This window comes from Protopterus annectens, chromosome 8.part0 (assembly GCF_019279795.1).
Source record: "Protopterus annectens isolate FY-2018-M chromosome 8.part0, PAN1.0, whole genome shotgun sequence".
Lineage (NCBI taxonomy): Eukaryota > Metazoa > Chordata > Ceratodontiformes > Protopteridae > Protopterus > Protopterus annectens.
This window is the reverse complement of record NC_056741.1, coordinates 1,512,942,832-1,512,962,528: the sequence shown is the minus strand read 5'-3', so window position 1 is coordinate 1,512,962,528 and position 19,697 is coordinate 1,512,942,832. Positions and strand designations below refer to the sequence as shown.

At 38.9% G+C, this 19,697-nt stretch overlaps 1 protein-coding gene across 1 annotated transcript in view; it reads right to left on the bottom strand.

Annotated features, from left to right (window-relative positions):
- ARHGAP32 (Rho GTPase activating protein 32) overlaps positions 1-19,697 on the bottom strand; it is a 3,207,216-nt gene that overhangs the window by 297,444 nt on the left and 2,890,075 nt on the right. The window contains exon 19 of the mRNA XM_044081098.1: positions 14,876-15,021. Within this exon, the coding sequence (XP_043937033.1) occupies positions 14,876-15,021 (146 nt within the window). The remainder of the gene's footprint in view (positions 1-14,875; positions 15,022-19,697) is intronic.

The window sequence follows — 19,697 nt, the reverse complement described above, 5'->3', positions numbered from 1 at the left end:
CCTATTAGTTCCAGTTTGTTGAGGCCTAAAGCTAAGAACAGGACAATTAGAGCTCAATTATTCAGAAAGTGTTCTTTCCAGAAGTCCTGTTATGATAAAACACGCAGACTTCTTCGTCCATTGAAAGAAGGGAGACAGTGAGGAAACAAATGGCAAAAGGTTTCTACTGGATTGGTCAATTAACAGGTATATGTACTGAGCTGACATCCTACTTCGTAGAATCTGAGGGTGTGGAGTACAGGAGAAATCACACACATCATCTTCCTGTGTCAGAACAGATACTGCAGCACTGCTATTGTGATACAGACTCTAGATTTCAGAGCAGTCCAGACAATGTTCCTGTTGCAGAACGTGTCTAAACTTATACTTCCATTCCTGATAATGTTCCTGATGTCCCTAAAGTTGAACATTCAACAGAGACAGTCCCAGTTGCTAGACTGGATTCTAATTTTTACATCACACGATTTGATTGTATTTCCAGACCTAGTGTGAAATACACAGCAACCTGGACATAACTCTTTATATGTATTTAGTTCTGTATAACTGCATGACAAAGAATTATTTGTACTCATTGCATGTCAATTAATGTCATCAACATTGCATAACTTACTTCTCAAAGAAGAAGGATGCAGAACAGTGGGTGCATGTTGTACCTTTAAGAAGCGTTTCAAAGTCGGCACGTGCATATAAATAGCCAGTATATGCTAGCTTCAGTGCCATTTTGTGATTGCAGCCAGAGAGTGAGCATGTACGAGTGTAATAGCTAGTTTGTTATAAGTTTACTCAAGTTAAAGTTATTAAGCCTCGGTCCTGATGTGTTTGTATATAATAAAGCTACATGAACAGAACCCACAAAGACTTGTCTATTTTACCCTGACTGGACGAGTGACTTTTTATCTGGTTCAACTGAAGAGTCCTCATATTCTTTTCAATAGCTTTCAAATTTCTTAGTAAAAATGAAGCAAAGGCTTTCTGCCTCCTTAACTCAGAGGTCTGATTATATATACAAATAAAACAGTGATCAGTCTTATGATCCAGGCCTAAACAAAAAAAATGTATACAAGTCCAAGAAAGTTACTGGAGCTATTTGACTATTTACTTCTCTGAAGTTACGGTAAACATCAAAGGGCTGACCAAGTCTGCAGACAACTGCAAACTAGGTATAGTCAATGAATCCTCTTAAAGGCACAGAAACCTTTCACGAGGACCTGACACAGACAAAGAGCTGGTGCCAGGAACATGGACTAAAACTCAGTGCAAAAAATGCAAAACAGCATCCTTCTGAAAGATCGCCACTACATTACTACCTTGATAACGCAACCATAAAAGTAGACCCAATGATCAGGGACCTGGGAACAATGCTGACAGTAACCTGACTTCTGACCAGCACAGGTCTACTGCGGTGAGAAAATCATTCTACACTGTACAACTTATAAAGGCATGGTATCCAGGTCTAAGGAGGTCACTTACCCCACTCTACTTGGGTCTCATCAGACCAATCATCGAATACAACACACCCTTTAGCATGTACCTGACCAAGCACTTAAAACACCTTGAGAGACCGCAGAGGTTCCTCAGTAAAAGAATACAGGGAGCAAACAGCATGTCATAAGGACCATCTCAAAGCCCCAGCCCCATCTCTGCACTTAGTCTCCTAAAGATTACTGCAAGGCAATCTATGTGCCTGGCTTACAAGGCATCCACAGACCCCCCACTGATAGATTTGTTGCACATCCGCAAAACAAACAGCATCAGAACTACACATTCTAAGGACCTAAACCTTGTGAATGACAAAAAGGACATGTCGGTGGGGCAGGTATGAGTCTCAAAATTGTCACTTCTCTGGAACAGACTTCACATTCTTACGAAGCAAGCACATCCCTAACCATACTGAAACATAAATTAGATCAATGGATTTGAAATTGCAAATTTACCCGAGGTTTGGCACCTATGTCCCTAACTGATTGGGGCAGCCTGTGAAGGGTTGATGTGTACAAGCTTGTATTATAACTGTATAATTCCTTGTCGTATTGGCACGTCAGCAATAATTTGGTAAATTCTGGGGTAAGCCTGGCTAGGCTTAAAATAGCTTTTGGTCTGATAGCCTAGTAGCCACCTATGAACTATCAATAACACATTTGTGTAAATACCTTTGCCACCATTTTTACAACAGCAAGGATGAAGAAACAAACTCAAAAATAAGTGAAAACAAAAAGCCACAAGATTGGAAATACTGTAATCTGTAGTAAATTTCACTGCCTCTGTAGTTACTAGCCAAGAAATGTCAACATTAAGAGAATAAAGCCTCATATTATGACTCACTGTTACAGTTGTTCTCTGTAAAGATATTTACAGGTAATGTTAATGAGTGGTGACTGTGACGGTTAAAAATAAGTGAAGAAAATGGACCCCTAGTGATAACAGCAACAACCGTTTGTAATTTGACCATATAATACTTACATCAGGCCTTAAAACTATTTTTCTCTAATGGTCAGAGGCACAGTAGGTGATGCCATTAGAAGAGACAGTAGTACAGGTTTAACAGTACCGGACTGGAAAACATCATGGTTTCAGGTATGTATTAAGCAGGCATTCATGTTATATACAAGGTACATGCCAATCACAGCATTACGAAATGCACTACATCTCCAAACCACACACCACACTAGTTCTGAACACAGTGTCCTCCAGCTCCCCCTTGTGTTACACCAGTTCATTTGTTCTCATTGTTCTACAAGCCTAGCACTCCACTTCTCTCTATAGAATGGGTAGAAGGGTCACCTTATCCAGAATGGGACTGAATTTTAGTGACTCTTCTTTTTGCTAGGCAGTGAAAAAGCAGCTAGCGCATTAGTTTTTTTTTTTTATACCCTAATCTTCTGTCTCTATGCTCAACCATGTAATTAATTTGGCACCAGTCCCACTGTAAGGAGTCTTTGCCCTGAGCTAGCCTGTGATCTTCAAGATGAGATGCTCCTGTGACAAGCTCATGCAAACTCCACTAAGATACAATACCCAAGTCAGTGGTTATTCAATCAAAGATTTCCCAAGGTGGCTAAGGGAAAACAAACTTGTTTGACAGCTGTTTATCTGCTGCCCGTTTCTTTTACTTGATGAAAGCCTCTTAAAAGTTGTTCACTGCAGTCTCCCAAAACTACCAGGCAGTAACATTCCTCAGGAGTACGCACAGTAAAATAAACCCCAAGAACTGGGCAGCAACACAAATTGCCTCAACCCTGTACACTTTTTTCACAAAAGTTGCAGCACAATAATGCTTTATCCTGGTTCTCCAACTATCTATCAGACAGATCACAGGCAGTCAAATGAAAGAACTCCATCTCTTCCTTCCTACCTACCCCAACTGGTGTACCATAGGGATCCATCCTTGGGCCAATGCTTTTTAATATCTTCAATAACTTTCACACTGCTATTCCTGATGCTAAAATCATTCAATACGCAGACAATTCAACCTTAGTCTGCTCTGCCTCAAACCTCTCTGAATTGCTGACTAAAACCCAAACTGCCTTCTCTACAAATGAAAATTGGATACCCCAAAACTACCTCTCTCTCTCAATGCAAATAAATCAAAGATTCTACTATTTCCTCTCACAAAGATCCTCTCCTACGATAAAAACAACTTCAAAGTCTATAGTCAAATCAACTCACCTACAGCAGTCCCCTCTGCCAAACTACTTGGCATTACTGTAGATGAACACCAAGTCTGATATTCATATTCAACAAAATATTAAGAAAACCCACCAAAAGCTAGGTATGCTGTATAGGAATAATCACTTTCTCTCCAACTCTACCAGGCAAACTCTGACCTCGAATTATCTTCTTCCTTCCTTATTATACGGAGCCCTTCTCCTAACCAACCTGTCCTCCTCTATCACCTCTAAACTAGAAAACTGCTACAATAAAATCTCTAAATTTGCCTCTAAATCTAAAAATACCACCCATCACTGCCTAACCCTACAATCCCTGAATTGGCATGAACTCCCTAACTACCTAGACCATCTCCAACTCACTACTGCACATAGACTCATATTTCACCCAACAAAATGTCCCGCTCTAACACCCTTCCCCCTTATACACCCAAAAGAACTCTCACATCTGAAAATCAGAACTTAATTACTATCCATAAACCTAAAAGTCCTGCTGGCCAACTTCTCCTATCTTTCTCACTAGGCAAAAAATGGAATTCCCTTCCCTCCACAATAAGAACCATACCAAACTCAGAAAACTTCAACACCCAACTATTCAAACACCTGTCCACTAAATGAAAATGCACCTGCCTTCACCCAACCTAATCCAAGAGGGTTCTCGCTCTGGTTCCCAAGCTCTACAATTCTCATAGTTATCTTCCTATGAGCCTATCTAAGCTCTCAACAATTTCTATAGCTTCTCTCCAAGCTCTCACCTCCTACAGCTACCCTCACACAGCCCAACCTTATAAATATAGCACTCTACTGTTAATGTGTGTATGTAAAGCGTATTTACATTTTCTTAAAAGGTTTGTATGTAAACTGTTTCCACAACTAACCCATATCTGTTTTCCTCAAATGAAACTGTGTGATCCCGACCTTCAAGCTTAATGAATTTAACTATGCATGATATTGAATGCATTTATGAGTAACTATTCTACATAAGATCTTTAATATTAATTAACATTTGTATCTAAATTGCATAATGCATCTTGGAGCTTTTCTCCCTGGGCCTCCACTGAAAATGGGTCAATTTGGCCCAGTGGACTTCCCCGGTAATTAAATTGCAAATAAATAAATAAATAAATTCTGGCAATTTTATTTTAGTGGTGGAACCTAAAACTACAACAACAAGCAAGAAATTTCTGTGTGTCAGTGCAGTACACTGCTGAAGCAATATTCAACCAGCAAAAATTTCTCTGCAGTTCTGGTGCTAACTACAGACTAATTAAACACTCTGTCAATAATATGCATTAAAGAGTCTGTCATTCAAAGAGAATTTTCTGCTGTACCGTTTGTAAGGCATGAAAAACATGATGTACTGTGAAAGGTACCCGGAATGCTTGAAAACTACCTGGATCATATATTTTGAGGGTCTGCATGCTGCACTTTGAACATAAATGCATGGAGAAAATATGTAGTAGAAATACTTTCATCCTCAAAACACAGACTGTAGATGAAATCAAATGGCACAAACTATGAAAATGCCCCACACAGAAAATAAACTAAGCCTGAACTGCAAGAAGATTAAAAGCAGAGAACAAGCCATGAAAACTGTGCCTCTGCAACAGTATGCTTTGATCTGACAATAATCCTTTTCCAAGATGGTCTTTGTTAACAGCAGTTTGTCATAATCATTTTTTTTCATATATTTCTTTAAATATTTCTCTATATACTACCTTCTATGACATACTTCCTTTCTACCTCGCTGCCTGCCAACTTTCAGCTCTCCAGCTTTCCTCAGTAACAGAGATGCACTGCAGCATCACCAAACATAACCGTTCTTTTCAACCACAAAAAGAAAATAGCCCTACATGGCCACATCTTCCAAACAAAAAGACTATGTTAGAGTAAGGCCATGCTTTTTTTTTCTCCATTAAAAATAATCTCTCAATGTAACTATGTTACTTGGGACTTCCAAGATGGCTGCACATTGAGTAATAGCTTAATTTCAACTCTTCCAGTGTGAAAAAAGAAACTCAGAAGAAAGAGCCAGTAAACTCGTATTTTTGGATAAACTTCAATAACTGGCTACTAAGTGCACTGCCTGCATGCCAGCAAAAAAGAAATTCTGAGAACCTGAAAGAAAATCATTCAAAAAAGGAGGGAAAAAAACACTGACTGGGAAGAAATCTGGAACTGTTCAGCAAAAAGCAGTACAAGCTCCAGATTTGGTGCAACACATGACTTCCAGAACCTAGAGGAAAAATAAGTCAAAGGTACTCAGAGCTGATTAAAATAAACAAAACACTGATGAAGTATATCAACTCGAATAACAAAATGCTGGAAAAAAATGGAAGAAGCTTCAAACAGATATTCAAGATGATGTGATAACACTGCAAAAATCAGAGGTCAAAATGAAGAAAAGGCTAGCTGAATATGAGACTGCTAAAGAAGAGATATTTCAAAAAAATAACAGAATTAGAGAGCAGAACACATAGGGAAAACCTGAGATTTTCTGCTTTACCAGAGAAGATGGAAGAAGCAGAGTGTATTAATTTTATGAAAGCACAAATAAGCAACTGGACTGGTATTCCATAGCAGGAATTGTTAATTGAGAAGGCACATTGTATGAATGCTCCAAACTTGGCCATGAAAAAGCAACCTAGACCTTTAATAGTAAGGAATGAATGCCACCAGTTGAGTCTGACAAAACTGTGGCAGATGAACAAAGTACTAAAAGTGGGAGGCAGTACAATGTTTGAAGAAAATGGTTACTCACTTTACACCAGGCAAAAGAGTAAATTTATTCCACTAATCATAGAATGTCGAGAAGCAGGAGTGAGATTCAAACAGCTATACCCAGCTATCCTCAGAATATTCTTTTCTAGAGGGGCAAAATACTTTTTTGAGGCAGAACATGCTAAGGAGGGAATGCAAACGTTTGTCAAAGTAAAAGGGAGCTGTGAAACAGGAGGAGATTCTGCATCTTGTTCTTCTGGTACTAAAGATCACAGAGAGACTGCGCCAGTGAAACCTTTTCCAATGTTTCAATGGAAAATGGATACAGAAAAAAGCACAAGAGTTGACTAGAAGAACTGAGAGTATGCTAAAAATGAGTCAGAGGCTGGACTTGGGATATGGGGATAAACAGGAATAAAACCAACTCAGAAACTGGCAAATAAATGTAGGATTACTAAGCATTAATTATATTTCTGAAACATGACAGTACAAGAAAACCTGGAAATATTGAACTTCTTTTTTTGACTCTGTTAAACATGTCGGGGACTATAAAGCATATGCCATATCATGTCTAATGTTTTGAAGAAGACTTTGGAGAGAGGAAGATGACAGACCGAGTTAACTGTAAGTAAAACAAAACTATGTTCTTAACAGTAGTATTTTTATAATCCATGATATAATCTGCATGCTATAAAGTAACGTTTTCTCTGTTATTTTCAGGTGTAATGGGGATACTAAAGCAAACAGGTGCCCACGTGTTTTCTTCCTTTTCTCTTTCTCCTTGTTTAGTTTTATGAAATGTAGGCAAAGCAATGTAAAAAAAAAAAAATAGGAAAAGTCTGGTCAAAGGAGCATGTCACAAGAAAAAAAAATGATGTGCTTTTTCTCATTCTTGCATAAGGGAATGACTGGATTAAGGCTCTTGGCTTGATTGAGTAACACATTTAAAAAAAAAAGCAAATAAATAAAAAAGAACATTGAACATAATAAAGCGTTCCTCTAACAAATAAATGCTTGTAGAATCAACTCTGTATCTGGTTCTCATGTCTCCATAAGAACAATCAGATGAAAAATAAAAACAGAATACTTCTTTCAATGACTAGTAGATAATGTTTTCTGAAAGCATTCAAGTGCCTCCTAATCTGGGACAGCAATAAAAGATGATAAAATCAGACAGCACTTAGTAGAAGCACAGGCTGTACCATGCGTGTTGGAATGGATAACCTTCCTTTCAGGTTAATGTAAGTCTATGAGTGTGGCTGTCATTTTGGGACAATTGCTCCTGGTAGGAAACTAAAACTTCAGTATTTGAAGATTTGCATAGTTTCATCTGGTAGTTTTAAGATAATAGGTTTTAGGGGTGTATTGGGGTGTATTTCATTTTTGTTTGAGGACTTTCAATAAAACAAAAAGTTTTGTAAGATGTGACATAGGCTCAAATGGATATGACGAGAAATAACTGTAGAAAAAGATCAACCTGGCAAACATTAGTGCATGCATGTAACACAAAAGATGGAACTAAATACTTTAAAAAGCTGATACACATACAAGGTGGGAATAGCAACATTTTAACATAATGATACTTTCTATGTTATCTTTAAATCTTAACAGCCTCAGAGATGTATACACAAAAGAAAGAATAGTGAACTATATTAAGAAATGTAGACTACAAATAGCTTATGCTACACGAGACACATTTGGAAAGAACCGAACATGTGAATTTAATAAAGAGGATGGCTATTCAGCGGAACATCTGGGACAAAGGAAAAGAGGAGTACTTATATCAATTACATGAGAAGCATCAATATTGATAGAAGAGGGTAAAAATGATAATAATGGTAGATGTGTAGTACTAAGGGGCTAGTGGCTAGGGAGAAGGATCGCACTAGCATGTATTTATATTTCAACTAAAATTGCTATAACAGAGCTTAAGAAAATTCTGGAAGAAATAATTAGGTTTCAGCACGGAATATTACTTATAGGTAGGGAACAGAATTCAATTTGCAGCAATGAAAATGTGTCTGAGGGGCCCAGAAGGGAAAATATAACAAAGGAGAGTAGATTTTTGAAGAAATGTATGAAAATATTTGCCTTGGAAGATGTGAATTCAGTAGTAGGAGTTTGGAGTTAACTTACATATTATTCCCCAAGATACAAAAACTGGGCTAGACTAGACAGAACTTGCATTTTACAGGAACATGTACAGAAAGTTTGATATATATCCAATAACTACTTCAGATAACGCGCCAATAACAACAAAAATAAAAATGCAGGGTAATGAAATAAAAATGAGACACTGGCACTTCTCACCTATCTGTTGAAAAGAGAGGAATTTAAGAAATGGGTATGGGAAATTTTTTTGGAAGTTAAGATAATATAGAAATTCCTTCTGAAAATATAGTTAGGGAGTGGGATAAAATTAAAATGGAGTTTAAAATAGTGTGAAAACATGAGAGAGAGATATGGCTAAGAAGTAACAAGAATTATTTAGAGGGACTGATAAATGTTAAAGTATTGCAGAATAAGGGGACTCTCTCAGAACAAGAGGAGGAGCAACTGCAGAATGCTAAACAGAAAATAAGGGATTACCTCGATAATATGATGCATGAGTTTAGAAAGACTGCTGTTAAGCAACTATTTCTTGATAACTCTAGAACACAAAAACTATTAGTACAACAACTCGGGTAACAGAAAATAGAAATGGTTGTCGCCAAGCTTAGGGAGCCTGTATTAAGAAAGATAACAAGAGATCCTATAGAGGTTCTAGAAATATTTCAGAAATTTTATGACAGTCTGTATAAAGCAGAGAAATATGGAAATCAAGAAAAGCTACAAATCAAAGGGTTTATGGATGAATTAAATCTGCTAAGGTTAGAGGTAGATGAGGCTCAATTACTAACACAGGATAGGAAGAGATGAGATAGAAATGGCAATGTATAACTAATCCACAGGAAAGTCCCTAACAATAGATGGAAGCTAGAAGGTAAAAAACTGATAAAGATCTGGAAGGTTTTGTTTAACAGTATTTTAATATAAGGAGAAGCACCAACATCCTGGAAGAAACCAGTGGTAGCTATTAATACCTAAAGATGGTAAAGACCTACCAGATCCAGCCTCTTACAGTCTCACTTCAATCCTAAACCATGAATACAAAGTGCTTGTGTCTATAATGGCTAAAAGAATGCCACGGTGACGCTAAAATTGATAGTTATGGATCAGTGTGTTTTTGTGCAGGGAAGGCAAACATTTGACATCAACACAACACTGATGATCCAGAGGGAAGAAGAATGCAAGACAATACCGATGTTGTTGGTGGGTCTTGATGCAGAGAAAGCATTTGACAGAGTAAGCTGGAGTTTATGAGCAGGGCAATGGAAGCATTTGCTCCCTGAAAAAATCAGAAGGTTGATTAGGAAGCTGTATGAGGGATTGGAGGCAAAAATTAAAGTGGGTGGGTTACTCTCTGACAATTTGTTTTTCAGCAGAGGAACTAGGCAGGGGTGTCCTCTTTTCCCTTTGTTATTTACATTATATTTAGAACCACTGGCAAAGAAAATAAGGGGCTCAGAAATTCAAGGATATAATTGGTACGGTAGATTCATAGGTTCATAGGTTGGTACTAGGCTATCAGCCCTAGGGCCTATACAAGCCTAGCCATAACAATTCCCTGGCTATTTCTTCCCACATTATTTACTTTCCTGGACCCCTGTCTAGCAGGGCGACTGACGTGATCCCTGGGGTGAATTTCCTTTCTCCCATCCAATCATCAAGGTTCCTCTTGAAGAGGTCCAAAGAGGCACTCTGCTTGACATGTATGAGCAATCTATTCCAGAGTCTGGGGAGTCTCTGGGTCAGGAACCTATCCCTCCAGCATGTTTTATTTATTGTGATGGCAAGGTTTAGATCCCTGGAGCGTGTAGCTCTGAGGGATTGGGATTTCTTTAAGTGTAGCATGTCCAACAGCTCTGGGTATGACATGGCCTTGTATGTTAAGCAGAGATCGCCTCTGAGTAGACTATATGCGACAGAGTATAGCTGGAGTTTTTTAAGGCGGTCAGCGTAGGGCATCTGCTTTAGGCCTGTGATTCTTTTAGTGAGGTATTTCTGAGGCCTTTCCAGTTGTTGCAGATGTCTTGAGAGGTACATACCAAATGGGGCGTTGTATTCTATAATGGGTCTAATGAGGGATGAGTACAGTGAGACAATGACCTCCTTTTTCTGGATGAAAAGCCCTTCCTGATGAGGTGTGCCACATAGAAGGATTTCCTGACTGTTGTGGCGATGTGGTTATCGAAGGTGAGACCACTGTCCACCTGTGTCCCTAAGTCTCTTATCACACTTTCTGTGTTTAGTGTACTGCCACCTATATGGTAATTCATGGATACATGTTTTTTCCCAAAGGGGATAACAATACATTTCTTGGCATTGAGCTTGAGCCCATGGCTCTGGCACCAAGCATCTGTTTCTGTAAGGCCCTTTTGTAGAGTATCCACATCATTTGGGGATTAAATAATGGCTCCCAGTTTGCAGTCATCTGCAAACTTTGTTAGCCAGAGTCCCTTAGTGTTGACCTGCACTTCAGAGAAGTAGATGCCAAACAAGAGCGGCCCCAGGACTGAACCCTGAGGTACTCCACTTGTCTGGAGCTGGATTTGGAGTCGGCTACTTTTACAGTGTGGGTTCTATCAGTAAGCCATTTAGCAACCCATTGGGTGACATAGGGATTAATGCCCAACTTAGTAAGTTTATCTATGATTCCAGAGTGGGGATGGTGTCAAAGGCCTTGGCAAGGTCTAGATAGGCTGTGTGGACCACCTTACCCTTGTCCATGGCTCTGGAGACTGATTCAAAGAAGTCAATCAGGTTCAGGAGACAAGATCGGCCCTTCACAAACCCAAACTGGGTGGGGTCCAGTGTTTGAAGGTTGCCAATGTCTTTGTTTATAAGTTCCATGAGAATACGCTCCATGGCCTTGCAGATAAGGCTTGTCAGACTGATGGGACGGTAGTTTCCGGGATCCAAGGTGGATCCCCCCTTGTGGATTGGGATAACTGTAGCTCTGCGCCACTCAGTGGGCACGAAACCTGAGGTGAGGCTATGGTTAAACATGACACTTAGGTGAGGTGCCAGTTCATATTGTAGTTCATGTAGTACACAGCCCGGGATGTCATCTGGTCCCATGGATGCTGTATTCTTGGCTTTAGAGAGTGCGTTTTGTACCTGTATGGCCGTTATTACTGGAATTTGGCAATCTTCCGGTATTGAGATGGGCCATTTAGGGGGTGAGAGGGGGTGAAGTTGTCACTGAATCGATCTGCCAGGATATTGGCAATATCCTTTGGATCAGTATATTTAATGCCATTCTGTTTTAGCTCAGAGCAGATCTGAGCATTGCCATTTAGATTCTTGACATAGTTATAGAATGCTTTGTGGTTGTCTTTGGAATCTTTGGCAATTTTATTTTTGTAACTAGCTTTGGAGGATTTTATGAGGCATCTCAGTTTCTTACTGAGGCTAGTAAGGGAGTTTTTTGCATCCTGGGATTTTCCTCTTTTCTGCAAAAGTTTCTTCCTTTTGTTGTAAAGTTTGTTTATGGCAGGGGACCTCCAGATTGGCTTCCTTTTTTTGGATGAGAGCATTTTGGTTCTATTTGGGATGGCACGATTCATGCATGAGTGGATATGCTCGTACAGTGCCTTAGTGTAGGATTCAGCAGTTGAACTTTCAGTTCCCGTCTGCATGGGTGTCATGAAGTTTGTCACTTCTGAGTTGAGTAGCATGAAGTTGGCTTTGGAGAAGTTTTTTATGGTGGTTTCTTTACTGCGGGGTGGGGGTGGGATGTGGATGTTAAGGGTGATTAGCTTATGGTCAGACCTGACTAACGAGGGGGTGACCATAGGTATGGAGCATTGATTTCCCATGTTGGTAAAGACCAGGTCTAGGATATTGGAGCCCCTGGTGGGACTATGGATTAGTTGATCCAGGGCGTTGGAATTTATGAATTCCAAGAACCGCTAAGCAAAGGTGTTGGGACATGAGTAGTTTTCCCAGTTAATGGCAGGGTAGTTAAAATCACCCAGTATTAGGGTGTTTGGTTCTATCTTAATATTTTCCAGTATGTTTAGAAAGGTGTAGTGAGAATCTTGGGGTATGGTGGGGGATCTGTAGCAAGCTACAATTTGGATTGCAGTCTTACCTAGTGTTAGTTGCACTTGGAGAATTTCAGACACATTGTGTTGGCCAACTAGCCTGGTGGTGTGAATATCCTTGGTGAATATTGACACTCCTCCACCTTTAGTGTTTCGGTCCTGGTTTGGTGGTCGAAAAGTGTGGTAAGAGTTGTAGCAGCCTGGTATTGCAGGGGTGCTCTCTGGAGCCTTGAACCAGGTCTCAGTTACTGCACAGATATCGATGTTCTCCATTTTTAGGAGTGCCTCGAGAGAGTGCATTTTGAGGTTTAGACTTCTAGCATTGAGTAGCATTACCTTCAGATTTTGCATGCTTGTACCTGTTACGGTGGTGGTTTTGTCCTTTGAAGTTTGCCTAAAAAAGGCACTATATTTGCCTTTAGACAGGGAAAGCTGGCTCTATCTGCAGATTATATTATTTTATACTTGATAAAACAAGAAAATGACATTTCAGTGTTGTGGAACATTTTGAGGCAGTTTCAAATCTTTTTGGGATATAAAATTAATGAAGCTAAAACAAAGGCAATCGCTGTAAATTACTAACCCACACAAGAATTGGTTCAGCAATATCCGTATTTATGGGGACATGATAAAACAAAGTACTTAGGAGTATGAATTAAAAAGGATTCTGGTTTGGTAGCTAAGGATATGTGGGACGATACTAAACAAAAGATGATATAAAACTGAGGAACTGTAAGCTCTGTTATATGGATATGGACAGCAAATTACAGGCAGTTAAAATACTTTTAGTTTCCTTTTAATTTTATACACAGATCAGGCATATTTTTATCAACCAGAAGATAAGCTGTGGATAGCAATTAATAAAGAGCTGATGGATTCTATCTGGGAGGGGAAGATGGCAACACTCAAGTGGGATAAACTGATTCTTCCAATAGAACAATGCGGTTTGGGATTATCTGATCTAAAGGAGAATTTCAGAGGTACACAGTTAAGGCTCTTATTCATAGTACAAGCAGACACCTACTATTCAAAGTGAAAAGGGATGATGATGATGAAACAGGGGGGAAGCTCAAGAAACAGAGAGAGACTTGGATTTTGGATGCAGATTCTTAAGGAGAATAACAACTATACAGAATATATTCATAAAATATCAGAAAGTATTCTAAGAACTAAGCCAACACCAGAAAGAAGAAAGGAGATTCTGATGTTAGGGATGACTGCAATTAGGGATACAGACAACAGCCAAGAGGGGGCTGGAATTTACTGAAGAAGACTGGCAAAAGAACCACGATATTGGGAGGAAATAATTAGAGAGGGAAAGGTAATACAGTAGAAGAGGCCAATAATGTATCTGGACTGCAGGCTAGAGGTTGCCTTCCTTATCAAGGATTGACATCACAGTATAGGCAAAGAGAAAGAAATAGGGGGATCCTAAGTGAAATAGCAGCACTGGTAGAATTTTTAATAGAATCTAGAACAAAAGCTGCTGTTAAAAAAGGACCAATTAGAAGACCATAAAAATATTACATGACAACTACAAAAATCAGAGGAGGTTAGTAAGGACTAGAAAGAGATTAGATGAGTAATTCACAAAGAAACAATGGGGGCAAGAAAGTCTAGAAAATTTAGGATCTTTGCTTGGAAGTGTTTCTTAGGTAATTTTATATCTCAAGTAGACTCGAAAGAATTTTTCCTCAGGTAGATAGCAAATGTTGGAGGTGTGAAGGGGAAGACAAACATAATTGGGAACATATTTTTTGGGAATATAATGAGTTGGCAGACTTTAAAGATACCCTGCAGACTACTCTGTCAGAGATAGTGGGTGAGCAAACTGGCATAACTAAGGAAATGATTTTTTGAGCTAAGATACAGAATCAGAATTGCCTAGACACAGTAAGGCCTTGCTGAGTCCAATTATGGTTGCTGCCAAAAAAACAATTACTAGAAAATGGAAATCAAAGTCTAAACCAAGTGTGTTAGTAGTAGTAAATGTAGTTAACAGAGATAAAACTAGAATTGAGATCGTTTGAAAAGGGTAGGAGCAAATTACATAGACAATAGTGGGAACAATACATACAGAGGAGGAACAAGGTTTAAAAGATGGCAGGATTTGAGCGAGCTGTGTAATGTTTGACTGACGAGGGCTGAACACATTATAAGTGATGTATAATATTTGCAACTACAATTGTGTCAGTATGGTTTGTTTTCATTTGTATAAGTATATGATGGCTATGTCATATGTGATAATTTAATAAAGATGTTTCTTGTTTAAAAATATATATATATAACTATGACCCTCAATCATAACAACTGAGCACAGGAATACTTTGTGAAACTTACCTGCTCCATCCCTTATCACAGAACTAAGCTTTTGGCTGAACAGGACATCTACATGGTTCAAAATGAACTCCACCACAACAGACTGGATCCGTACCTCCATGAATGCAGCTGTGCCACTGAAGCATGCAGACTCAATTTGCCTAGACCTAGAAATGGTTTAAAAGAAGAAAACAATACTCATTTCATACATTTATATTTATAACCTAGTAAGTATAAAAAGAAACTATATGCAAGAGTCTGGAGTCTAGTTACTCAGTTAATGTATGAAAAATCCTAAAATGTGCTTGCACAAATCTATTTTCCATGTAATACATGTGACTGTGCATTACATTCCAGAAGAAATCTTGCTTAGGAATTTCACAATGTATTTTCCAGTATATAATCCTTCTAAGACATGTGTCCTGCTTTAGATTAAGTTGTTTCTCTTAGTTTATACATCTTTACTTTTCTATTTCCAAAATTCCTTTCTGCCCCATAGGTCTATTTTTTTTCCTTTTATAATCCCTATGGTCAACCCGGTTCCTTATTTTTCAGCATATAATGTTTCATTTGGGAAAGCACACCTGCAAAACAAACCCTCTCACTTTTAATTGCAGTTTTAAGACTGGCAGGTTACTCCCATCCCATAAAAAAATAAGTGTTCCACTGGATTCTAAGCATGTTATCTTTAATCACAGCTTTTCTTGTTAGAAGGGCCAGTTACTCTACCACATCAACTGCTTACAAGCTAGACACAGTAAATGTATGCTATTCGCAAATACATGCTATTCAAAGAAAGTAAATGGAGACAAACTGTTAAGAGTCTGGAAGAGTTTAAACTCATTTACAACAACAATCTGAGATGTAGGAGCAAATGTCCACATAATTGTAGCACTGAACCATTTGATTACATCCAAAAATATAAAGCCTGTTGTGTAAAGATAGAAAGACTTGTTTGGAGTAGTTGAAGAGGTTTTCCCTTGATCCCTTTACCTTGTGATATTTTCTAGCAAAAGTAGTCATTTGAGGAGGGAATAGTTCATAGAATACTTCCTAGTGGGAGTCTGAAAGTAACAATGAACCTTTCTTTATGTTTTCAAATCTGGCAACCTCTGTTATGTCTTCTCACCAGAAAAGGATTTAGAATTCAAGGAGCTATTCAGCAGCCTTCGCCTGACAGCTTTAACACAGACCTGAATTTTCAGCTGGGTATGATACTTCATAACTGCATTAAGCCATGTAATACCCAAAGTCTCTTAACTTCTTGTTAATTCAGTCAGCTTTTTCTTAACCACATCCCCAGGCATTATCAGTTTTGACATATCTGTTCCACAATATATACTTAGATGCTAACATAAGCCTTATACTTTAGATATATTTGTAAATGTGTAAAGCTCTAGCGTTCATATCTGACAGTAGAATCCTCAACTGACTAGTTTGTCTAGTAGGATCTGCCATCACAGCCACCATCCTGTATCATCTCATATGGATCCTGAAAAACATCATGCTGTGGGCTGTCTTTCATCAAGTCTTCTTAGAAAAGACTTCCAAGGCCTACGATGATATGCTCTAAATACCTATCTTTTACGGATGGCAAATCCTAAAGGCCACAGTCAAAAAAAAAAAATCAAGTTCTCTGCTTTAATGAATAGGATATCTTCATGGGAGGGCTTATTCCTTGTTATTAAATGTGTAGCATTTCTATATTTTCCTCTTTTTCCTTACAGCAATTAAGAGCTATTGTTTTTATCATATCTGTCAAGAACTGGACCAGCCAGCCAGTTCCAAAGCTTCAGGGCACCTACCAGAGCTGAAGGAAGGCAGAATAATGTCAGTGACTAGCGCTCCAAAACTTCAGAGTTTTCTTGCCTTAGAAAAGGGAGGCTAGAAGCCTGGCAGGTAAACATGTGCTTGAGAAAAAGAAAGCACATAAATCAAACTCTAGCAAAAATAAAACAAAAAAGGGGATAGAGGGAGGTTACTGCTACTCCAACAGTGATCCATTCTAACATCTAGTGTTAAGGTAGGTTTACTTACACAACTGCACTATGTTCATCATTAAATCACTATTGCAGTAGTCTAAGCTATATGGGATGAATTCCAGAGTTTCAGAATAAAGGGTGATGACAGAAGAAGGTGAGCCCCTAGAGAACAGTTTTACCAAATCCTGCTCTGGACCTAGAGAAAGAATCTAGTTTTAGTGCTTGGTAAAGGTATGCATGGATAAACAAGATGCTGCCACTAAAATATTTCTATAGCCAACCCTTTTCTGAAAAGCCACAGACGTTGCCAAAGCCTTGGTACAGTGGGCCCAAACCTTGCCTGGAACTGTCTTATTATGGAAGCAACATAAGGCAATAGGACTGGACACCTATTTAGAAACCACACTTTGATGCTGCTTGTCTATAGGAAATAAACATCTGGTAAGCAATCTTTAAAACTTTTGTCCTGTTAGTGTAGCATCCGAGTTACCTATGGGCCATCCAGTAAAATTCTCTTTCCCTTTTTTTAGGCTCTAGAAAGACAATGCAGAGGTGAACAGCCTGGTTCAATGCAAAATCTGACACAACCTTAGGCATAAAGGAAAGATTTACTTTTAACCTTAAAAAAAGAGAGCTTGGGATGGCTCACCATAAAAAATTGCAACTCATATACTCTTGTAGAAGTCAGAGCAGTAAGTAACAACTGTTTTCCAGGATAAAAACTTCAAGTAAGCCTTATAAGCAGGTTCAAAAGGAAACCATGTAAGTTTTTCCAGTACAAAGTTAAGATCGCAAGATGAAGCCACCTAATTTCTAGGTGGAGAGATGTGTAAAAACCCTTTCAGAAACTGCTTCATTAGAGGTAGGGTAAAAAGGGAGGGGATCTAAGGGCAGACAAAGAGATGTGGTCAAATTATGTCTCTTGATAGAATAGCAAGAAATTCCAGAAGATAATTCACACAAACACAAGAATTACATGAGTCTGAGCCTTAAAAGAGCTTTTCCATTTAACGTATATATGACTTTCTAGTATCAAGTTTCTTTGCCTCCTTAAATACCTGCTGCACATCCTCAGAAAAAAAGGTACTTAAAAGGTATTAATATTCTATCATTCAAGCAGTCAACAGAAGAAGATGAAGGCTGTGGTATATCAAACAACCCCCGGCCTGTATGAGTAAGTCAATTTAAACAGGAAGCTTGTGGTAATTGCCTTTGGCCATTTTCAAATGAAGAGAGAACCCCTGCTGCTGGACGAAAAGGGGAGTCACCATAATAATCTTCAGGGACACCTCTCCTTAACCTTTAGAAGAACACTGGTTATCAGAGGAAAGGGTTGAAAAGTATACAGGAACATTCTAATCCACAAGAATGAAAATGCATCTGTCTTCCTGGCTTGTGTTTAAGTAGGCCTCTAACAGAACTTCTTTAACCATCTGTTGTGGCTGAAGGCAAACCAATTTACTTGGGGAGTTCCTCAAAGACTGTTCAATTGTTGGATGCCCCCCAGGTTCAACCTCTATTTGTAAGGGTCTGCCCTGGACCTGTTCAACTTGTCTCAACAGTTCTTTGCTCTAATGGAATGTATGCAAACCAGAAGGATAGACTGCAGTGAGTCTTTTGTCTCCCAGTCTACAATAGCCAGTCTACAAAAGGTGCAGACCCGATTTCCCCTGTCTATGCATCATATCACCGTCGTATTGTCTCAGATTACTAGCAGGGGACCTGGAGTTGAAAGATGGTTCACAGACTTGACAGCATTTTGTAGAATCATAACTTCTTAAACATTTACGTGTTTTAACTTATTTTACTTGTCCCAGAAGCCTTGTAATTTTTTTTCCTTTCACTACAGCTCTTCAAGCAAAATCTGATGCATCTGTGGTTACAGAGTATGAGCTAGAAGGAAGGAAGCGTGAAAGGAGGACTTGGGAAGAAAGACAACAGATTCACCCACCACAGTAGCTTCTTTATCACAAACCCAGAACCAGAATCTGAAATTATGTGGAGTGCTGCTGCTAAGTCCAAACCGATTTGACAAGCTTTGAATCTCCAACATGTGAAGTCTGGCTAAAGCAATCATGAGAACAGTAGATGCCATGAAACCTAAAATTCTGAGATATTCCCTGGTAGATGCCCAAGACTGGCTAGAAAATATCAGAACTTGCTCCTGTAACATTCTACTTTGTCCTGAGAAAGAAAGGCCAGCAATAAGGGATGTATCCAGTAGACATCCCAGATATCACTGCTGGAGCCTTCCTGTGTCCTGACAGAGTGCTCTTCAAACTATCTGGAGATGTACAGAGCTAAGTATATTTTTCTGGCACTTCAGAGTTGTGTACTGTTAATTGTTGCTTGACTAATTTTATATCATTGCTGGCTGACTTCAGAGTTGTGCACTGTTATTTTTGCTTCACTGTATAGTTTTTCAGATCTCTGCTGAAGGTGTTGGTTTTCCCCTACTCACCCTCACTATTCTTGTCGTTTAAATGTGGAGACTTTAGCAGTTGCCTGTCCCCACTGTAGATTTGATCTAGGACACTCCCCCCAGTCCCATCTCTTTACCTCATTCTACCTAACAGACTCCTTCTGCACTTGTTTTTAGTAATTTTTAATTTAATTGCATTTTTTTAACTGTTTGGTCTAACATTGCTACATACTCCAGTGTGCTAGCTTGGCACTGCATTTGAATTGTTTTTACTGCTGTTTTAGCTACTTTTCTGTATTAAAAAAAAATCTAAGCCTGTTTCCTACCTTTCCTGTAACTAGTGTAGTCCAGATTCAGATTTGCTGTATCCAGGACTGTATGTAAGCTTCGGAGCCCCCCAAGCTTTCTGTGTTGGAGGGAAGCCTTCTAGCTTATCAGT